The sequence below is a fragment of the Mus caroli genome, unplaced genomic scaffold (genome assembly GCF_978045245.1).
Source record: "Mus caroli unplaced genomic scaffold, Mus_caroli_1 scaffold_7, whole genome shotgun sequence".
NCBI lineage: Eukaryota > Metazoa > Chordata > Mammalia > Rodentia > Muridae > Mus > Mus caroli.
In genome coordinates this window covers 43,842,185-43,866,054 of record NW_028227262.1, presented here as the reverse complement: position 1 = coordinate 43,866,054, position 23,870 = coordinate 43,842,185, and the positions used below count along the sequence as shown (strand labels likewise).

Here is a 23,870-nt window from a genome sequence, read left to right as displayed (position 1 = left end):
CTTTGTCTTCAAGATAGTGTAGGAGAGAGAGAGAGTTACCATTCCTTCAAATAGATGAGAAAATGTGTTTCAGAGAGGCTAAGACATTTGTCCAACAGAATGCAGTAGCAACTAAAGGTAAAATTAGTTTTCAGAACAGAACGTGTGGGTAGGAACCACCTGAGAAGCATTTAGAGAAATGAAAACATTTCCCAAGGTTACAGAACAGTGAGTAGAAGATGGAGCTTAATAACCTGTCTACTAGGAATGCAGAATCTGCATTCACAGCACTGTACTGCTAAAGGAAATACAATAATTTCTTAAGAAAATTATTTAAGAACTTATTATAAGAAAGTCCCTTCTTGAGTTCTATCAGACCTTCAAAGAAGATCTAATCCCAGTTCTTCACAAACTATTCCACAAAATAGAAACAGAAGGTACTCTACCCAACTCATTCTATGAAGCCACAATTACTCTGATACCTAAACCACAAAAAGACCCAACAAAGATAGAAAACTTCAGACCAATATCCCTTATGAATATTGATGCAAATATCCTCAATAAAGTTCTTGCTAACCGAATCCAAGAACACATCAAAACAATCATCCATCCCAACCAAGTAGGTTTCATCCCAGGGATGCAGGGATGGTTCAATATACGGAAATCCATCAACGTAATCCAGTATATAAACAAACTCAAAGACAAAAACCACATGGTCATCTCGTTAGATGCAGAAAAAGCATTTGACAAGATCCAACACCCATTCATGATAAAAGTCTTGGAAAGATCAGGAATTCAAGGCCCATACCTAAACATGATAAAAGCAATCTACAGCAAACCAGTAGCCAACATCAAAGTAAATGGTCAGAAGCTTGAAGCAATCCCTCTAAAATCAGGGACTAGACAAGGCTGTCCACTTTCTCCATACCTATTCAACATAGTACTTGAAGTCCTAGCCAGAGCAATTCGACAACAAAAGGAGATCAAAGGGATACAAATTGGAAAAGATGAAGTCAAAATATCACTCTTTGCAGATGATATGATAGTATATATAAGTGACCCTAAAAATTCTACCAGAGAACTCCTAAACCTGATAAACAGCTTCGGTGAAGTAGCTGGATATAAAATTAACTCAAACAAATCAATGGCCTTTCTCTACACAAAGAATAAACAGGCTGAGAAAGAAATTAGGGAAACAACACCCTTCTCAATAGTCACAAATAATATAAAATATCTTGGCGTGACTCTAACTAAGGAAGTGAAAGATCTGTATAATAAGAACTTCAAGTCTCTGAAGAAAGAAATTCTAGAAGATCTCAGAAGATGGAAAGATCTTCCATGCTCATGGATTGGCAGGATCTACAGATTCAATGCAATCCCCATCAAAATTCCAACTCAATTCTTCAACGAATTAGAAAGTGCAATCTGCAAATTCATCTGAAATAACAAAAAACCTAGGATAGCAAAAACTCTTCTCAAGGATAAAAGAACCTCTGGTGGAATCACCATGCCAGACCTAAAGCTTTACTACAGAGCAATTGTGATAAAAAAAACTGCATGGTACTGGTATAGTGACAGACAAATAGACCAATGGAATAGAATTGAAGACCCAGAAATGAACCCACACACCTACGGACACTTGATCTTCGACAAGGGAGCTAAAACCATCCAGTGGAAGAAAGACAGCATTTTCAACAAATGGTGCTGGCACAACTGGTTGTTATCATGTAGAAGAATGTGAATCGATCCATTCCTATCTCCTTGTACTAAGGTCAAGTCTAAGTGGATCAAGGAACTTCACATAAAACCAGAGACACTGAAACTTATAGAGGAGAAAGTGGGGAAAAGCCTTGAAGATATGGGCACAGGGGAAAAATTCTTGAATAGAACAGCAATGGCTTGTGCTGCAAGATCGAGAATTGACAAGTGGGACCTCATGAAACTGCAAAGCTTCTGCAAGGCAAAAGACACCATCAATAAGACAAAAAAACCACGAACAGATTGGGAAAGGATCTTTACCTATCCTAAATCAGATAAGGGTCTAATATCCAATATATATAAGGAACTCAAGAAGGTGGACTCCAGAAAGTCAAATAACCCCATTAAAAAATGGGGCTCAGAATTGAACAAAGAATTCTCACCTGAAGAATACCAAATGGCAGAGAAGCACCTGAAAAAATGTTCAACATCCTATTCATCAGGGAAATGCAAATCAAAACAACCCTGAGATTCCACCTCACACCAGTCAGAATGGCTAAGATCAAAAATTCAGGTGACAGCAGATGCTGGCGAGGATGTGGAGAAAGAGGAACACTCCTCCATTGTTGGTGGGATTGCAAGCTTGTACAACCACTCTGGAAATCAGTCTGGCGGTTCCTCAGAAAATTGGACATAGTAATACTGGAGGATCCAGCAATACCTCTTCTGGGCATATATCCAGAAGATGTCCCAACCGGTAAGAAGGACACATGCTCCACTATGTTCATAGCAGCCCTATTTATAATAGCCAGAAGCTGGAAAGAACCCAGATGTCCCTCAACAGAGGAATGGATACAGAAATTATGGTACATTTACACAATGGAGTACTACTCAGCTATTAAAAAGAATGAATTTATGAAATTCCTAGCCAAATGGATGGACCTGGAGGGCATCATCTTGAGTGAGGTAACACAATCACAAAGGAAGTCACACAATATGTATTCACTGATAAGTGGATATTAGCCCAAAACTTAGGATACCCAAGATATAAGATACAATTTGCTAAACGCATGAAACTCAAGAAGAATGAAGACCAAAATGTGGACACTGTGCCCCTTCTTAGAATTGGGAACAAAACACCCATGGAAGGAGTTACAGAGACAAAGTTTGGAGCTGTGATGAAAGGATGGACCATCTAGAGACTGCCGTATCCAGGGATCCATCCCATAATCAGCTTCTAAACGCTGACACCATTGCATACACTAGCAAGATTTTGCTGAAAGGACCCAAAGATAGCTGTCTCTTGTGAGACTATGTAGGGGCCTAGCAAACACAGGAGTGGATGCTCACAGTCAGCTATTGGATGTATCACAGGGCTCCCAATGGAGAAGCTAGAGAAAGTACCCAAGGAGCTAAAGGGATCTGCAACCCTATAGTTGGAACAACATGATGAACTAACCAGTACCCCGGAGCTCTTGTCTCTAGCTGCATATGTATGGAAAGATGGCCTAGTCGGCCATCACTGAAAAGAGAGGCCCATTGGACTTGCAAACTTTATATGCCCCAATATAGGGGAATGCCAGGGCCAAAAGAATGGGAATGGGAGGGTAGGGAAGTGGGGGGCGGTATGGGGGACTTTTGGGATAGCATTGGAAATGTAATTGAGGAAAATATGTAATAAAAAATATTAAAAATAAAAAAAAGAAAGTCCCTGCTTGATAAGAAACGATATGAGGCTTAATACACACTTCCAATTCAAACAGGCTTCCTCTTATGTCTATCTCATGGGAAAATTTTCCCCTAGAAAATTCTCCAGATAATGCTGCCTTTTATTTGCCACATGTAGCCATAGACAGAGTCTCAAAAAATCTTTTATTTGGAAGCTAAAAACAATGTATTTTTTTTGTGTGTGTATTTGTTTTTGTGGAGCTTTCTCCCAGGATGCCTTTTGAGTGTGTTCTCTTTATCTTTGTTTTCTTTAAACCACTTATACTTAGAGATTGGTAGTAGATACATCAAAATGTTTAGTTTAGGGTAGATTCATAATATTAACTACTTTACTATGTGCACTCAAAATTGTATTTTGTTTCCTGATATGGGTTTTTGTAACAGATGTTAGCTACTGAGGCAGGCGGTGTTAGAGGTTACCAAACTGAAGGCCGCTGCTTCTCTAACTTAGAATTCAAGCAACACATTGTGAATTGGTCATATTCCAGAATGGTGGAATATGCTACATTATTTTGAATATCATACAACAGACAATTCCATATATTCCTTTAAAAGAAGGGCAATTTATACGGACATAAGTTAACTTGGATACTTCTGGCCAAAAACTTGTTCCACTATATATTTTAATATATATATATATATATATATATATATATATAATGTATACATATATATATACACATATGCATATATATGTCATATATGCACATATGTATATATTCAGGTTCTTGAATTAAAGGGCCAAAACATTTTAGTCCTTGGTGATAGGCACAAATGTTGTTTATTAACATACTTTGTGCAAAAGAATTTCATTAACAGTGAAACACCTTTTATAGTAATATAACAACACCTTTTGTGTGGCTATTCCTTTATTAGGAAAGAATTCAGATTGAAAATGGGACTCTTATCATCACCATGCTGAACATATCAGACTCTGGGATCTACCAGTGTGCTGCAGAAAACAAATATCAGACAATTTATGCAAATGCAGAATTGAGAGTTTTAGGTGAGTCATTCATTTATAACCAAAAAAGTTTTGAAGTATCACTTTTACAAGATCCGAACCTGATATTCCCCTGTGTACTAGAAATTACTTTCCTTTAAAACAATGAGAAATATTTCATTTAGCATTCTACATTAAATATTTTAGCCCTAAGATGTTTTAGTTATTCTTCTGACTTGACAATGCATTAATATCCACTAGATATTTCCAATTCAAAAGAGAGTTACCCAGCTAACTAGATTCTAGTGGGTGGTCTTGGAGTACAAACCAAATAGAACTCAATAAAAATCTTTTTAGCTACAAATATAAGCATAAGAACTAATTTCAACCCCACAGGGATAAGAATGTCAAAGAACAGTTTATAGAGACTTAAGACATGGTGACCTACTTTATCTTCTCTAAGATGTGCACTGGATGTCAAGTAGGACATTGTAGCTAGGCATTTACACTGAAAACCTTTCCTGAAAGATGTGTAGATGTGTATGTTCAATATGGCCTATTGTAGCTGTGGATGTCAAGTCCATATTCAAGGCAGGAATAAAGTGAGATGATATCCTGCCACACCTGTCTCTGTGATTAAAAAAGAATAATTTCTTAAGCTCCTAAAGCAAACTCCCTTCATTTACTTACGAGAATTCTTGTCACGTTGCCATGAAAACACTGAGAAAAGTTTGGAACAAGGAAAACAGTGTCTTATGGTAGAAAGTTTGGAACAGAGAGAAATTGCCACCTCATGAAATTCAAGCAAAGGTGTCTCCTTCAATAAATGAGTCTGGCATCTTTACCTATGAGTTGATTGTTGATAGGAAGAATGGTAGGAAAGATGACAAAGATAGACAACAAATATAGGCTTTGGAATGTCAAGCATTTAACTGCTACCACCCCACTGAACATTTATTATATACCAGGATCCAAGTATAAAAAAATACTCAAATGAGAGTGATCCTTACTTTTGCTGAACTTTACTTTAACTGAGAAAATAGCTAAATGTAAAAGGTGGCTATTTGTATGGTCAAAAACTAACTGGTTAATATCCAAACACAAGGCAAGCCAAATAGAACCTTAATTGAGGACACTCTTTTCAATCTGGGATCACAAAAGAAAGTTGCACAGGTCAAATGAAGGCAGAGAAGCAATTCCTGAAAAACCAAGAAGTCAGACAGCCTGATCTATGTGAAAACTAAGTTCACTCAAACTTTAGAAATTGAAATGAGATGTACACATCCACCTTTGAGGACCATGGAGGGTATAGGTGCTTCCCCAGCTCTTTGTTTATGCTTGCTTCAGTATTGTACATCCAACTTAGTAGGAACATAACCAAGACTGACAAATGGAAAGGTTTTAAATTACACTTACATGATCTACTTCTGTAGACAACACATATAATTTCCTCCATTGAATTTTCTAAAAGAATTTGTGCAGAGTGACAAAGTACTTGTGATTTGCCTCACTGATGTAAAGCATGTATATGCATATGTATTTATCTATGTATATGTATATATTGTGTGAATGTATGTGTTTTGTGTACGTGTGTTTGTGTATGTGTGTGTGTGTGTGTGTGTGTGTGTGTATTTAAACTGGCCTTAAAACAACTTGAACATATTGGAACTAATTCTTAACACAAATGTTAAGTTTTATTCAATATATTGGTTTAAACTTAACTTAGTCCACATTAACTGAGTGATTTAACAATTCAATTTTTGATTTTGGTTTTAGCCTCAGCTCCAGATTTCTCCAAAAATCCCATTAAAAAAATTTCAGTTGTTCAAGTTGGTGGTGATATTTCTATTGAATGCAAACCAAATGCTTTCCCCAAAGCATCGATTTCCTGGAAAAGAGGAACAGAGAACCTGAAGCAAAGTAAAAGGTAAAACACCTTATTTTATATACACATTTAAAAAAAATAATAATCTGCCATCTCCTAAATCCAGCTTCTTTCTTCAGTAATAAACTTCCTGTGGGGTACCCCCAAGATGCCAAAAGTTTTCACACCCTGCATACACACAAAGAGCTTTAAAGTTAAAGCCTGTTTGTATAATTTGCCTGCAACATTTTTATTGCACACACTTATAATAGAGGTATATTTTTAAACCCCTTTAAGACCTTTCTCTATATTCAGTTTGAAGGCTTTTCCCTGACCCAGCCTGCTGAGAAACCACTGAGAACATTACACAAAGGCAGGAGACACTCAGATGCACACACCTGGTACTGTGGTTTTTAAATAGTCACACAGGTGTTCACCCCATGACAAAATGAATTCACCACATGAAAAAAAAATGTGGAGAGGTTCCTGTAGAGAAGCAAGTGAGGTTTCTTTGGAGAATGGATGTAGTTGAGAAATCTGAAGTCAGCACTTGAATGTTTTCTAGGACGCAGCAGCAGAACAGAAGAGTTATTATTTGGTCTACATATAATACACTATAATACAAATAATACACATTGCATTGTTCTATATATTCTTATGTTTTCTTGTGTATAGAAAGGACAGCTTGGCCACAGCTGGCAGCTCTATTTGAATAATCCCTAAGTATGATTGAGTCTTGCTGTTGTGAATGAACCATTATGCATATATGAGTTCATTGAGCTTTTCAACATCATATTAAGCAATGACCCTAGTCTGGCAGGACAGGACACATGAAGAAAGAAGTAAAGTGAAGTATGAATGACCTCAAAACAGACAAGGGATGTATTATTGACAAATATCACTAGCATTATTTCGGCCAGGGATTACATAGGAGGTCACTGTAAGAATTAGAGAGTACGCTCGGCTTCTCCACTCAGGTACATATAGGGCAGAAAGGATGAGTGAAATCAAATAGTTTCCTTTGCTCTCCACAGTTGGCCATTTTTAGGAGTTAACAGTGTGTACCCTGTTAAGGAATGTCAAGTGATGGGTGAGTATCATTGCTGAATGGTCTTAACTTAGAGCCCACTAGGCAGGGAAGGCAAAAAACAGAGAACGAATACACGTCTGAAAAGTAGATTACTGTAGTTAAGGGAACTGTCACAGTTCAACTAAAATGGAGGAGCTTTTACCCCGATAGGTTGGCCATGGCTGGCAGACAATTGGCCGTTTTACACAAATGACCAGAAAGACTGGCATATGAGCTGTCACTACACATGAACAATTACAACTTGATTTCAGTCATATGGAAACTAGTAAAAATGTCTGAAGCTAGGGAAACAAAATTCTGTAAGCTGGATGTGAGCACCTTGATTGGATGGAAGCAGTCCTAATATTGCTTTTGTAGCCAATGAAAAGAGAATAAAAGAGAAACAATAACAAATATCAGATATTTGCATTGGTCTCTCTAACTTTCATGGTTCTATGTGCTGTCTAGAAACATCTCCAGATATCTGATGAAGCATTTAAATGGAAGTGTCCTAGTGCGTTTTCGTTGTTGTTGTTTTTATGTTTAGTCTTGCCTTTGTAAAAAGTTTTTGTTTTTTGTTTTAATATGTCTGGATTAAAGTCTTTTATTTATTTATTTATTTATTTATTTATTTATTTACACTCCAGATTTTATTCCCCTCCCAGTTTACCCTCTGACTAATCCACATACCATAACTCCTCCACTCCACCCTGTCTCCATGACCATGTCCCCACCTCCATGCCACCAGACCTCTAAACTCCATGGGGCCTCAAGTCTCTTGAGTGTTAGGTGCATCATCTCTGACTGAACCCAGACCCTGCAGTCCTCTGCTGTATAAGTACTTGGGGCCTCATATCACCTGGTGTATGCTGCTTGTTTGGTAGTCCAATGTCTGCTAGACCCAGAGGGCTTGGGTCCAGGTTAATTGAAACTGCTGGTCCTCCTACAGGGTCTCCCTTCTCCTCAACTTCTTTCAATCTTCCCTAATTCAACCATGGGGGTCAGCAGCTCTGTCCATTGGTTGGGTGCAAATAGCTGCATCTGACTCTTCCAGTTGCTTGCTGGGTCTTTCAGAGGGCAGTCATGATAGATCTCCATTTGTGAGTACTCCATATCCTCAGTAATATTGTCAGTCCTTGGGGCTTCCCCTTGAGCTGGATCCCACTTCCTTTTGGTCTGTTGCTGGACCTTCTTTTCCTCAAGCTCCTCTCCATTTCCATCCCTGCAGTTCTTTTAGACAGGAACAATTATGGGTCAGAGTTTAACTTTGGGATAGCAACCCTATCCCTCACTTGATGTCCTGTCTTTCTGCTGGAGGTAGGCTCTACATGTTCCCTCTCCCTATTGTAGGGCATTTCATCTAGGGTCCCTGCCTTTGAGTCCTGAGAGCCTCTCACCTCACAGAACTCTAAAACATTCTGGAGCGCCCCTCCCCCCCCCCCAACTTCCTACCTCCAGAGGTTGCCTGTTTCCATTCTTTCTGCTGGCCATCAGGGCTTCAGTTTTCTTTTTCCCAACCAATACCAGATCAGGTTCTCCTCTCGCCCTCACCCCTGTCCCCTTTCTATCCCAGGTTGCTCCACCCCTCTATGCTTGTGGTTGCTTTATTCTCCCTACTAAGTGGGACTGAGGCATCCTCCCTTGGCACTTGGGTCCTTCAGCTTGCTGACCTTTTGGAGTTCTGTGGACTGTATATTGTGTATGCTGTTCTTCTTTCTTTCTTTCTTTCTTTCTTTCTTTCTTTCTTTCTTTCTTTCTTTCTTTCTCTCTTTCTCTTATTTTATTTATTTATTTTGCTAATATCCACTCATGAGTTAATACATACCATGCATGACATTTTGGGTCTGAGTTACTTCACTCAGGACGATATTTTCTAGTTCCGTCCATTTGCCTGCAAAACTCAGAATGTCCTCATTCATAATAGCTGAGTAGTATTTCATTGTGTAAATGAATCACATCTGCTGTATCCATTCTTCTTTCATGAGACATCTTGGTTGTTTCCAGCTTCTGTCTATCACAAATAAGTCTGCTATGAACATAGTGGAACACTTGCCCCTGTGGCATGGTGGGGCATCTTTTGGATATATTTCCAAGAGTGGTATTTCTGGGTCTTCAGGTAGATCTAGTTCCAACTTTCTGAGGATCCTCCAGATTGATTTCCAGAGTGGTTGTAGCAGTTTACAATCCCACCAGCAATGAAAAAGTGTTTCTCTGTCTCTACATCCTCACTTACAGGAGTTTTCACCTGAGGTTTTGATCTTAGCCATCCTGATTGGTATAAGGTGGAATCTCAGGGTTGTTTAGATTTACTTTTCTCTGATCACTATGGATTTTGGACATTTTTTAGATGCTTCACAACCATTTGAGATTCCTCTGTTGTGAATTCTCAGCTTAGTTCTATACCCCACTTTTTGATTGGGTTCTTTGGGTTTTTTTTTGGTGGTTTGCTTCTTGTGTTCTATATACCTGTAGGGCAGGAAGAGATGCCAGTGACCTTCCATGACCTTAATGCCAAAGCACCAGGTGTCAGAGAAGACAAAACTCACCAGAGAAACTGCAAAAGTTGGAAGTGGTGCTGAAAGAAACCCAAAACGCATAAGGAACATTTTATTGTTGTTGTTGTTGTTTATCTTTCATTTGCCCAAGACAGAATCAGTCTCAGCCTTGTAGCAGTTACTAATGCTCAGAGATTCAAGCTCTCCTGACTGTGATGAAAGGAATGATTTCTGTGGCCTCTTAACCTACAAAGAACCTTCCTAATAACATCTTCTGCTAGTTCAATGATTTCATTACACATTTTAACAATAAAAAGCAAACAAATTAAATTTGGGGAGTGCATTCTAAAAAAAAAAAAAAGGATATAATTGAGCCCTAGCAGGATGTAGTAATTACAGGCATCTATGTCTACCTGGTATGATGAATACTGAAGTAATTTGTAAAGGGCACGGAGCTGGCTCTGTAGGACATCATATCTCTGCAGGCTTACTGCCCTGTCCCCTCATCTATTGCCTCTGACCTCATTGGTTTCATTAAGAGTGTGACTTCATGCTGCTTATTGGAAAGCAGAGCATCATGCTGCCATTTGTGTTTGCTTAATGGTGTTTTATGTGGTCTTGTCATAGAGATTTTCGAACAAGTTGAATATGAAAAAAAAGGTAATATAGAAAGAGAAAAGAGAAAGAGTAGGGTAAAAGAGGGAAGAGAAAGGGAAAGGTGAAGAAAATAAATTGGAAGAGAAGGGACCATTAGGATTAGTGGATTTTACTGTTTTCTCCTATAGCAAAGAATTTGGGTTATAATCCTGCAATGTTTTATTATGAGTGCACATTTGAGATTTTTTTTCTACCATAGGCCTCCTTATGTAAAATGAATTTAAAAGATATCATTTAAAATTTGCTTCTGATGCTCTCTCTTTTTAACACATCAAGTATAAGGTAGATCCTTCTTTGAACTAGCAGCCTCACCATGAGATGGGAACTGAACCATTGTTGGATACAGGACAAATCCTAGCCAAATAATTGTATTTAACTTCAAAATGGCTACCATAATGGAAGATGACTTCATGAAAAGGAAATATTAAAGTTCTAAGCATTGTCACAGAAAAATTATTAGATTAATCACAAATTAACTACTACATCTAAAACATAAAAATAAAATTATAAGATTTGTTTGTCTTTGCCTATGTATGTATGTGTATGTGAGAGAGACAGAGGAGGGGGAGAGGGAGAGAAAGGGAGAGAGATAGAGAGAAGAGAGAGATTTTCAAGGCAACTGGAAAGACATTGTCTAAGAAACAACAACAGAATACTAGACATAAGGGATGCTCACAGATTATTTTTAAATTAGATTTTTAAAATCAGGTTTAATTGTGTAAGTAGACGCACTGTTGAATAGTCTGACTTAAAGAGGAATGACAGATTTTCTAAATTATTTTCAAATTTGTACAAGGCCGCATCCTAAATTTAGACAGATAACAGAATCCTGTTGCACATTCTTAATCTCACACCAAGTTGATCATTACATTTTAACAAAAAATATGAAAATATATACTTTAGGCTTTTCCCATATATCTGATAATAAATGACTCACTTGTACTCATAAATCAAATTAAAGAGAAGTATAAAATGTTTGATGTTTCCAGTGATTTTAAGTAGAAGTTTTTGGTTCTTGACCTTGAAAATAGAAGTGTGAAAAACAGATTTTATTTATTTATTTAGTTAGTTAGTTAGTAAGTTATTTTTTTAGGCTTCTGGTATAGAACGTCCATATGGCACTATCTTATTTGAAATTTCATTATCCCTAACTCTTATTGCCAGTCAATTGTAACTACCTGAAGGTGGTTGAGAGAAATTTTTAAAAGCTCATTCAAAGTAATCAAACTGTATTACCTACTTCCAAAAAGGGGTGACAATATATATGTTTGGACAATTTCTTTCCTCTTTTGTGAATCAAGAGTTTCCATCACAGACCCTGCAGGTGAAGAGACTAATACTTGGAACCACATTCTCTCCTTCTATATCCAGGTAGTTTTGCCAGTCTGGAGATGAAGGAGAATACGCTGAACCATCTCCTGTTTGAAGTCATGTTGACAAGTGTTTTAATCTATAAATCCATTATCTCAGACCAAGCACCAGGTCTTAATATAGGTAACATGTTTCTTATCAGCTTATATAGTATCACCATAGTCTTGGCTACTTGGAGATTTCTGTCTCAACTATTAGAGTTATGAAGGCAGAAAAATCTCCCTCCCTGTGAGCATGGGTTATACAATGTCTGGCTCATTCTTTTAAGTGATACAACAGAATTAGTGCATAAATTGGACAGAAGTCAAGGCACTTGACATTGAACTTAGACATTCTCATCACTCTCTATGACCCTGAAAGATGGGGGAAAACACCAGGCTAGTGTTACTTCTTTTATGCTGCTGTATTAATTAATTATTGATTATTATGTCCACATAAATACTGCCTGTGTGTTGATTATGTGGTCAATATCAACAAAAATGAGTGCTCCTCTAGTTAACATAGTAAGTTCTTTGTTGACTGAAGGTTCATGTATATCTTAGTGATTTACTCAGGTGTGTAAATTCCTAAGCTAAACAGGATCATTTCTAAGAATCATCACTCAACGCAGGTGGGAAGATTCAAAGTTTAAGGAGAAAGTATCATTAAAAGGAAAACCCGAGAAGACATTGGGCCTCATTTGTTCCCTCAACCTGACAGTCTGAACACACAACACAAGCTAGAACGTAACACATTGAGTACATATTTTTTATTTCCTGTAATAAATGCTTCCTTTCTTTCTCTTATACTGTTTTTTTTAGTGGTTGCACATTATATCAGCTTTATATCAGCTACTTTTCTTTTATTGGGGGTAGGGGTAACTTTTTCCTTTATGAGTTTCACATCATGGACCCTTGTCCTGCTCATCACTCTGCCCCTCATATCAATCTTTTACCCTTGTAGCCTCCCCCACAAAATAAAACACACACACACACACACACACACACCAGCATGAACAATAAAAACAAAGCATCAAAAACATCTTATCATGGAAGCTATAATGTGACACAATATACTTTTTACAGCCTGTCTCTCTGTCAAATCATTTTCACTTGCAAATATTCTTTGCAGTGAGCCAGTGGTTTGGTTCAAGACCTCTGACTTCTGCAACACCATCAATATTGGTTCTTCACTGGGACTCTTCCTGTTATCCCATTGTTGCCCTGTGTCAGGGAGATCCTAAAGCTTTGGAACAGCAGGACATGCTCTTTCTTTTTTTGTTGTTTTTTTGTGTTTTGTTTTGTGTTTTTTGTTTGTTTGTTTGGTTGGTTGGTTGGTTTTTTGTTTGTTTTTGTTATTCAAGACAGGGTTTCTCTGTATAGCCATGACTGTCCTGGAGCTTACTTTGTAGATCAGGCTGGCCTCGAACTCAGAAATCTGCTTGTCTCTGCCTCCCGAGTGCTGGGTTAAAGGCATGTTCCACCATGCCCGGGAGGACACGCTCTTTTATATGCTCCAATCATTCACAGATTATACAGATTTGGAGGTGGGCCAGTTCAGAGCCCTGGATCCCGGCTGTGCCTGGGTCTTACCTGAGCTCCTCAGCCTGCCAGATCTCCATTAACTGCACTAGGGTGAAGTCTCCACCACTGCTCAGCTTACTCCACCCAATGCCACCATCAGCAGGATTCAGGGGGCAGGTTTCCCCCCTCTCATGCCCATAGGCTGACTCATCCCAATCACACCTCTATAGCCAGCTTCACTATACTGACCAGTCAAGGATCAAGGCCCACTCTCCCAAGTGCTGCAGCTTCTGTGGGGGCAGGGCAAGCTTCCCTGCTCATGCTTTCACACCCTTGGGACTGGCCTTTGTCATCAATGCTAGCTCACCTGTGTTGTCTAAGTGAGGTGCAGGGCTAACCCTCCAGAGTGCTAAAGCCATTGAATGGACAGGGCTTGTTCTCCCACTCCCATGCTCACAGTACCAGCTCTCCTGGTCACTGTAGGCTTCCAGCGCTTAGGGGTAGGGCATCCCCCTCACACCCACACCACCTCATGCCTGACTGGTCAGGGAACCTCTCTTGTGCTCTCACCCTCAGGGAATGATTCTCCTGTGCACCTTCTGCCAGGACCAGCACTACTGTACTGCCCAGTGGAGGTGCAGGACCTGCTCAACCCAGTGCTGCCATTGGTGAAAGATGGGGCCAACTCTCCAGAGTACCATATCCAGTGAGGATTACAGCCAGTTATGCTCAGACCCTGGACATCCTTGTTGACCCTCGTGGCTGTCTTGACCAGGGACACCACCATATTCTCAAATGGTCCTCCAGCTTAGGCTGGGACCTCACCATAGACACAAGTGTCAGGTCTAGCCACTCGCCCAGTCTACTCCTTTCCACTTCCGAGTCTGCAGTTCCGTTTTTCTTTGTAATGCTCAAACTGTTTGACTTCTCTATCTCTCCCATCTGACCACCACATACACATGCATTGTCAAGGCTCACACTGCAGGCTGACAGGCATCTGGGGAATACCTTTCGCCCAAGCTGCTACATGTTGTAGCAGCAAGATGGTATCTATGGCCAGCCTAGGCTGCATACTGGAGGGCAAGTCTGTTAGTGGCATGGCAGCCTGCCTCTGTCTGTCTTCCTTCTTCCATGCTGCGCTGTCTAGATTTGGTTTGTTTTGAGTTTTATGATTATCAGGCATAAGACAGCTTTGGCTACCATGCTCAGCATCAAGCTAAGACGAGCATCTGCTCTGCCCCTGAGTGATACAAGAATACCACCACCACCAAGGAATCTCTTTGCCCATTGGATGGCAGGGGAGATTAATTTTCTTTTATAATGACAAAACACTGTGGCCAAAAGTCACTGAGGGAATAGTATAATTAGACTTAACAGTTCCAGAAGAAAATTCCAAAATGATGGGCATGGCATGTCACCAGAGGCAGTGGTAAAAGCTGAGAGGTCACATCTTCAGTCTCACTTAGGAAGCAGAGAGAGACCTGGAAACTGGTCAAGGCTATTTACTTTTAAAGGCTGCCCACACTGACATACTTACTAGTAGGCTTCCAACTCCTAACGTTCAACTACCTACCTCTAAACACTACCACCATGTGAAATATTTAAAGATCTGAGCCTATATGTCTCATTCACCCCTACCCCCTGCAATCTAACTGAAACTTTGAACATCAATAAAACCATAATGTGCTCATTTGCTACTTCTTTCATAAATTCTATGAATATTCACTCAACACTTATTATATTTCAGTTACTACACTGTATCCTGGGGCTAAAGTATTCAAGTAGGTAGCTCCAGGTATATAACCTTCTCTTTTTCTCTCTCCTCTCTCTTTTCTTAAATTGCTTCCTCTTACAGTTATTTGGAGTCAAAAACTGTTGGTTCAGTCCTCAATTTTACTTCTCATTTAGTTGATAGCTTTTAACAAATCCTTCCGTTTTTCTGATTTTCAGTTGAACCATTTTGGAGAAAATAGTACTTGTCTCTCCCAGAAGGGGGTCTGAGCTACAAATGGCAAAGCCTATACAGAAGGATAGGAAGTCTCCATGTGTTCTAAGACCTCGGTAAGCAGGTCTATCACTCATCTGACCTCTGGGCAGTTCCATTGATGCCTGTGTACAGTTATAGACATAAGAGCAACCAAAACCTCACTTAGCGAGGTCAAGGTGAAAGCTGATGCAGCTCCTGTCTTCAAGGCATGCTCAGGTCACTGAGGGAATTAATCCCACATCTGCTGAGTTTGATTAATCACCTCTTTTCCTCTTAGAGCTACTTAGCCAGTGACCTGACAGAAATCAAAAGCCCTAAATGCATCCTCTTATGCCTAGTCAGTTCTGGCTACCTCTATTCAGGGGTCATGTCCTGCATTTAATGAGAGATGTTAACCTGCTGAACAGACAGCTCAACAGTGCACTCTCACAAGCAACATTAAACACTGTGCATGATCATCTTACCATTAGTGGTAGTGGCCGTAGGACCTACAAACCACAAAAACAAAGAGAAACAGAACATTAATTGTGTCCTATTATTGGAAGAATCTTGATGGAATCCATAAGTAATTAGGTGAATTTCTACGTTACTACCAATGATACAAAAATGAAATAAAACAGAGCTGTAGCCAGAGAGATGCTCAATAATTATAAAAATAACCACTTTATATATCTCAAAACAAACACATTTTCCATATAGTGATATAGGACTAAGGATCAATATTCTAACAGAGTACACATTATACTGGTGTCATCTTCCCCCAGGTAATTGAAAGATTCTATATAAAGAAACTTCAGCATCCCCAGTTCCCTAGAAAAGAGAAACTCTGTCCCAGGGTGGACGTAGTTGCTCTCAGAATGCAATCATTTCTCACAGGCTTGAAACACGAGAGACTATCTGCTCCTTTGGAGATAGTATATATCACTTCAACCTATTTATTTAAACTCTATATTTATGAACAAACTTCATTGACACACAGATTCTATGTGCATTGTCCAATATGTAGTACCACCCTTAGTCTTTTCATATATTCCTATGCATTATAAGAAAGGAACAGATAAGCCTACTAAGTGTTGCAGAATCACCCAGTTACTGAAAGTGCTGGTTATTCTGTATATTTGTCTTCAAGCACCAAATTTATAATAGACCTACTCTATCTCCATCTTGCTACAACAGCACCAAGACTTCTTTTCTGGGCAAAGCATTGAATTGTGGAAAAGGATTAAGAGAAGGATACAAAGATGTCAGAGAATAGAGGAAGGAGGAAGTTGCAGAAGAGGAGGAAAAGAGAAAGGGAACATGGGAGGGCATTATTTGAGACACCCACTCTCCACTATTGAGCAAATCATTGCTCTATCTGTTCTCCAGAGGGAAAAATTGAACATGAAAATACATGTCTGAAAGCCTGAAAGCATGGTGCATAACATACACACACATGTATCACACACACACACACAAAGAGGGGGAGAGAGAGACACAGAGAGAGCAACAGACAGAGAAAGAGAGGGAGGGAAGGAGAGAGAGAGAGAGAGAGAGAGAGAGAGAGAGAGAGAGAGAGAGAGAGAGAGAGAGAGAGAGAGAGAGAGATTGAATTTACTCTTCTCCTGAGTAAATTACTTGGAAAAAGCAGTTATTTTATTTAGAGTCAAGGTCTCATTCATATACCAATGCTTTTTTCCCCTTAGAACCTTTGAGTAGCTGTTTCACTTGTATGGCATCAGGCAGCAATAATCTGGCTACATAGATGTAAGAGAGTCATTTTTTTTTATTCTCACTGCTAGATGCTCCTCTATATTTTACAGTAACTATCTTCTGAGTGATTATTATATATGTTCTTCTCTTGCCTAGTCTCCCAAGTGCTAGCTTAATAATAAAAGAACCCTTCCATACACACATTTCCTTGCTGCTTTAATCATCATCCAGCAAGAGCTGAGAAAAAAATAAAAAAGGCTGCTGAATGTCTTCTCGATACTTGCAGAACTTCCTAATAGAAGGGAGCAAATAAACCTAATTTTATTTTGTACCACCAACTACTTAATGTAATAGTGTTTAGTCCATCAGGTAGTATGAGTATCAAGTAGGCAACTGAACCAGATGTTCCCATGTTTAAGACAGTGTGGCAGTCTGCATAATGCCAGGCTTATTACAGCCTCCCTCCTGTGCTGCCTCTTTGTAATAAAATTTTAAATTGTTCGTCCTCAGCTCCTGAGAGCCTTGTTAAGATGAGCCTTTCCCAGGGAATACATGTCGGATATGTCAAGAGCCATCTGACACTCTTGCCTTTGCCACAGAACAATGTAATAAGCTAAAATCCTCTGTGCACCCCTGTCCATCTTGAGCCCTCTCCTCACTTCTGTTTTCTGATTTTCATTCCTTTATTCCTCCTGGCCTCCACCTGTCTAGGTTTCTCACCATTTTATACTATACACGCAGAAGCACCTGCCTGCTATTGTCTAAAAGTAGCTTTCATTCATAAAAGATATAGAGCCTAGGGCTGGAGAGCTGTCTTCCTGAGTAAATTCCTTGCTGCTCAAGTATAAGGGCACCAGTTATCATGCTTAGTATCAATCTACAAAGATAACAATGTCAGGGTGAATCTGTAACGCTATGTTGGGCATCGGAGATGAAACAGGTGAATTCCAGCAGTGCCTATCCAAAGCCAAGAGCTCCAAGTTCAGTACCAGAATCATTATTTAAAAAAGACTAAAGTGGAAAACAATGGAGAAATACACAAATAGTAGACCTTTGACCTCTCCATGAGCATGTACTGACACAAGTATGTGCACACATGCTCATAACACTACACACATCGAGATTCACACATAATTACCTGCACACACATACAGAAAGAGGAGAGAGGTCAGGGGAAGAGGAGGGGATTGCATTTAAGCCCAGCCTGCAAATATGGGTTTGTATGGTTTCATATTACTATCTTCTGGACTTCTGGATCTCTATTTGAAATGTTTTCCTCTTGCTTTTAGATCAAAGGGAAACTTTGAGAAGTAAGTTCTAGCAAATGCATAGCATCTTCAGAAAACTTGAATAGAATTTTTCAGGAGCATACCTGTGAGCTTCACTGCGTAGATTCTGTGAATGTCAAGGCTGTGTCAGAAAGTTTTGAATTTGGTTGTGCACACTAAGAACCTTATGAAAAATGCAGATCCAGAGATGCACCCAAACTTTTGATTCTGTAACTATGAAGTAGGATAGAGGAGCCTGCAATTTGATAACTTCCTTAGTCAACAGACATCAGGATAAACTGAGGCTAGATTGATAATTGCTCATCCTCTAATAATAGACAATCTTCCTTCATGTGAGTTCCTTTCTCCCATGCACTGAAAACCCAAGTCTTCTGCTTTCACTGTTGTGAAGACACAAGCTCCTCCTTGCCTTGTTTTGTGAAAATACAACTCGAATTGGCCTTAGGATGATGTCAACTTACTATTAGTGTTCATTATTTTTTTTGTTTTTTTGTAAGTTAGTGTTCATTTTTAAGTGACATTTATATCTCCAAAATTCACATCAATATTCATCAGCCATAATTTTATAGACAGAAAAGGTCAATTATTTGTGTAATTTATACAAATGACCTTTTGTTCTTGGATTAACTCTTTTTTAAGTGACTGCTGGATATGTTTGAAGTATAGAATTCTTCAAAGGAAAATGGTTTTTGTCTTAATTCTGAGAGAAAGTAAGTATGATTGCAAAGAAGATTGCGATGTATTATGGTATAGTTGAAGAAATAACACCTAGAACCCAGCTTTAAAAAATCATCTGTGCCACTGTGCTCAAGATGAGGAGTGACGCTGTTGCATAAATTTGTTATACTCTCATTAAAATTTTCAAAAGGTTCCCTTTTGGTTTTGACACTGTCACTTTAATTTTTCCAAATGATTTTATGTAAGAACACTGTCCTGAAACACACTTGAAAATCAATCTGCCTAATGTCCTAGAGGGAGAACCAGAGTCCTTTTCGGTTGCTTTCCCATTTCTCTCATACTTGTGGTCCAAGGTAGGTGTGAAAATCACCAAGATATCCCAGGATTAGAACTTGAAATCTAAGGATTTTAAACATTTCTTCAGGTGCTTCTCAGTCATCCGAGTTTCCACAGTTGAGAATTACCTGTTTAGCTCTGTTCCCCATTTTTTGTTTTTTGTTTTTGTTTTTTGTTTTTTTTTTTTTTTTTTTTTTTTTTTTTTTGTTTTTTCAAGACAGGGTTTCTCTGTATAGCCCTGGCTGTCCTGGAGATCACTTTGTAGACCAGGCTGGCCTCGTTCTCAGAAATCCACCTGCCTCTGCCTCTGCCTCCTGAGTGCTGGGATTAAAGGCGTGCGCTACCACACCTGGCTGTTCCCATTTTTTAATAGGATTATTTGGTTCTCTGGATGGCACTGGTCGCATATGTGTCAGAGGATGGCCTTGTTGGACATCAGTGGGCAGAGAAGCTCTTGGGCCTGAGGTTGTTCGATGCTCCAGTGTAGGGGAATGCCAGGCAGAAAGATGGGTGTGGGTGGGTATGTAGGGGAGCATACTCATAAAGCCCGGGGGTGATGGGGTGTGATAGGGGGTTTCTGAAGGGGTGATCTGGAAAGGGAAAACATTTGAAATGTAAATAAAGAAAATATCCAATCAAAAAGAACTTGACATCGACTGACATAGAGTATAGATCTATAAACTTATTGTACATCATTATTTATCAAATTATTTATTTATTTATGAGCACAGTAGCAAATCAATCTAACCAACATTGTGTAACATCCTGGGAATGGAGTCTAGCATCAGGGTAAATAGGATCACAATTCCCATACAATGGACCAAATTCACCAAGTGGCTTAAAGACAGAGAATGCCATTAATTATTTATTCCCAGCAGTTCAGAAAGCTATAAAAGGTGAAGGTAACTGATGTGTTACTTGAAGGGTGGATAGAACTTTTCTTCATGTAGAAGAATTGGTATGGGGGTGCTTATTATGTGAACAACTTAAGTTGCAGCTTTCAAGTGAGTCTGACATTTGAAATAGTTATACTGTATTTCCCAGTTCCAATATTGACTTTCCTTCTGTATGATAAGATGCCTTTCCCAGAGGATCCTATATTTATAAGAAAGGAGACTAAAATTATTTCATGAGTCATCCAACAGCTGACTGATGACTTAAAGGATGTTCAGTTATCCTTAATAATATATATTTTCTGCCTACCTCTGATTAAATTAACCAATGCATCCAGAAATCTATCCTTCCCACACTTGACCCTGACTTTCATCACACAAAAATGATGATAATGGGAATTGCATCTGTTTATACCATCCCATCCTAGAAAAATGATGTGCCAAAATTTTAGATATATCATTTTATGTGATTTTCACAATATGTCTATGATAGATATTTATTTATAGTATTTATCTTTTGTATAAATAACCTTAAGCCTTATCAAAGTTAAACATCATGCTCCCTGTCAGTCATGCAACCAATAAGTCATGGAAAGGCATTCCACTCTAGGAAGCCTTGGCTCCAGGGCTGAATATAATTGTAACACCACATCATAGAATTTTAATTAGATTTCTGATGACTTATAGTACCTATTTGTTGAACTATAGGTGACCTCAATACCACATACATTGTGTGGTTGTTGTTCAGTGCTAAATTAAAAACTCCTCTTAGAACAATTTCTCTCTCTCTCTCTCTCTCTCTCTCTCTCTCTCTCTCTCTCACACACACACACACACACACACACACACACACACACACACACACATAAATGCGCACATACACACATATACAGAGAGAGGGAATAGAGAAAGAAAACAGTCACAGAGAGAGAGAGAGAGAGAGAGAGAGAGAGAGAGATCCTACACAGTGGTTCTATTTTTTAAGTGTATAAAATATAGGTTATCAATATATCTAAATGAAATTGTACTACTTCACATTTATTTGGGCAACATACACTTGGAGGCAAGAGTCAGAGAAGCACAAGAGTCATTCCTCAGAAGATATATCCACTTTATATATTTTTGGTACATGATTTCTTAGTGGTGCGTGTGACCCAATGTGCTCACTATTTTTGCTAGAGAACCCCACCCCATGAACCCTTCTGCCTGTGTCTTAGTTAGGTGCTCTGAATAGACACCATGACTAAGGCAACTATTATAAGGACACCATTTAATTGGGGCTGGCTTACAGGTTCAGAGGTTCAGTCCATTACCATCAAGGCAGGAAGGAACATGGCAGCATCCAGGCAGGCAAAGTGTAGGAGTAGATGAGAGTTCTATATCTTCATCTGAAGGCTGATAGCAGAATACTGACTTCTGGGGAGCTAGGATGAGGGTCTTCAAACCCCAACTCACAGTGACACATCTACTCCAACAAGGCTACACACACTCCAAAAGTGCCATTCTCTGGGCCAACTACATACAAATCATCACAGCATGCATCCCCAGTGTAGGCACTAACAACAGTAACTGTGCCCAGTTCTTTTCATTGTGCTCCCATGACAAGCACTTTACTACCTGAGCTCTCTTGCTAGTCCTGGATGTGAATTTTATTAAAATATACAATATACTTCTAGTGACATATTGACATGGATTTAGAAATGGAGCACATATCTGTGAATTTTCTCAGCTTTGTAAAACATTTGTAGAATCGTACTAAGGTTATAGTCAAACAATAATAAGTCACATTCATGTTGATTGTCTAATCTCAGCCAGTTTTATAAGCCTAGTTACATGGTCTCCAAGGAGTATAATCACGATTGAGCAGAGAGGGATCCAGAATCAGAAATTCCACTGGTAAGCACAGCTTCCAGTGTCACCTTTATGAAATAGCAGTGTCATTTCCTAGGAATTTTTCTTCTGGTATCAGCAGCTTATAGAGGCCAAGTGCCAAGAGGTAATATGTAACAACCATTCATTTTTAGCTCAGTTCCTTCACCTTTATACATCAGGGAATCCAAGGATGTTAGAGATGAAATCACAAGTATGAAGTCATCTATTTATATTTGAACCTTGTCGATGTCAAACTCCACTGGAGGAGACACAACTTCGCACTTGTAAAATTCTCAAAATCTCAATGAAAACACACAATCATCTTTTCATATGTAAAAGAGAAAATAAACATGGTCTCTTGTATTCATTTTTCTTCTGATTCCCTTTTGCACCAGTTTCTGGGTCTTCTCAGTAGGCTCTCTTCTTGCTTTTTGGGGAACATGTAGTTTCTTTTTTTTGAATTTCATTTTCACCTGTTTTATTTGTTTGTTTGTTTGGTTGGTTGGTTGGTTAGTTGTTTGGTTTCTTGATTGCCCTTTGCCATCTTGCAGTATCCCATTTTCTTTTTCAGTTTGCTGGGTCGTGTTGTCTCCCTTTTGACTTCTTTCAGACAGACCTAAGATATGACCACAATTATGGACACTCTTCTTATCTAACCTTTTCTTCTCAACAGCTAAGTGGTCTTCTAAGGCATGATTCATTGGGTTAGTTTAGCCCAGCTTTCCATCTGATGTGTTAAGTGGGTGTTAAATCATATTCTCTTACCATTTTATGGAAGGCAGCCTAGAAACACACTCCTTGGCATGCCACTGGGATAAAGACACTTCATGACACAGAATTATTATGTTATTTAGCAATTTCTGTTATCTATCATCTCTTAATTTGTGTCTTGATCCAGGCATCTGGGTTTGTGTTCTGTGTTAGGCACTACAAAGCTGTTGCTTAAATTATGTCAGTACATTAAATACAAAGATAAATTTGAATGAGTTCTGAAATCTGTATGCCCAGTGCTTGTTGATCCCTTGTACTTAGGAACACTGAAGCAAAGTCTTAACTTTGAATCTGTTCACTATTTGCACACATATTAGGTACCAGGTAAAATGACATATTAGATACAGGCAGAAGAAACATCTTCATTCTTATTTAAAATGTATTAGAGTTGGTTTCTTACGTCTAGGTTTAACTTTACATTAATGCTTTTCACAGTAAAAACTCTGTATTGTGTCTCTAAAAACCCCTGAATCCGTTTTTGGATGATCAGTCCATAAGAAGCATATCCTCATCTTTCTAATCTGTACATAGTATGATTTTTCTTCTCTGTTGGGAAAGATATTACAGAAAATAAATGAGCCTGGGCACACAGTCCTATAATTCTGGCTCAAGAGGCCAAGGCAAGAGAAAGTTGAATGCAGAGTCGGCCTGAACTGCACAATGAGCTTAAAACCAGCCTGAGCTAAACTATCTGTTCAGGATTAAACTTGGCAGCAAAGTGAGACTCTGTCTCAATTTCTTGGTTAAAAAATACTGGAAAAAGAGTGATAGACAATATGGATGTAGCTTTGGTACAATCCTAGAATAGCATGTGTGGGGCTCTAGATTCATTCTCTGCCCCGTATCTTAAAGAACATCTGGGATGTTTTGTTTTGTTTTTAGTTTTGTTTATCTTTCTTCCATGAGCTATAGAAAAAAAGAAAAAAAAAAAAAACCTGCGTCTTGAACAAAGGTTGATTTGGCATCCCTCCTCTTAACAAGGCCTCTGTTAATAGATTTTCATTTTGGTTTCCTTTCCTTCTTTCTTCATGTCCTTCACTGTCTAG

General features: G+C 38.8%; 1 protein-coding gene across 3 annotated transcripts in view; it reads left to right on the top strand.

The window, feature by feature from the left end:
* The window catches only part of LOC110295968 (contactin-6), a 370,702-nt gene that overhangs the window by 279,592 nt on the left and 67,240 nt on the right, over window positions 1-23,870 (top strand). For all 3 annotated transcript variants that reach the window (XM_021164390.3, XM_021164391.3, XM_085840204.1), the window contains exons 10-11: window positions 4,282-4,411; window positions 6,125-6,275. In XM_021164390.3, the coding sequence (XP_021020049.1) occupies window positions 4,282-4,411; window positions 6,125-6,275 (281 nt within the window). The remainder of the gene's footprint in view (window positions 1-4,281; window positions 4,412-6,124; window positions 6,276-23,870) is intronic.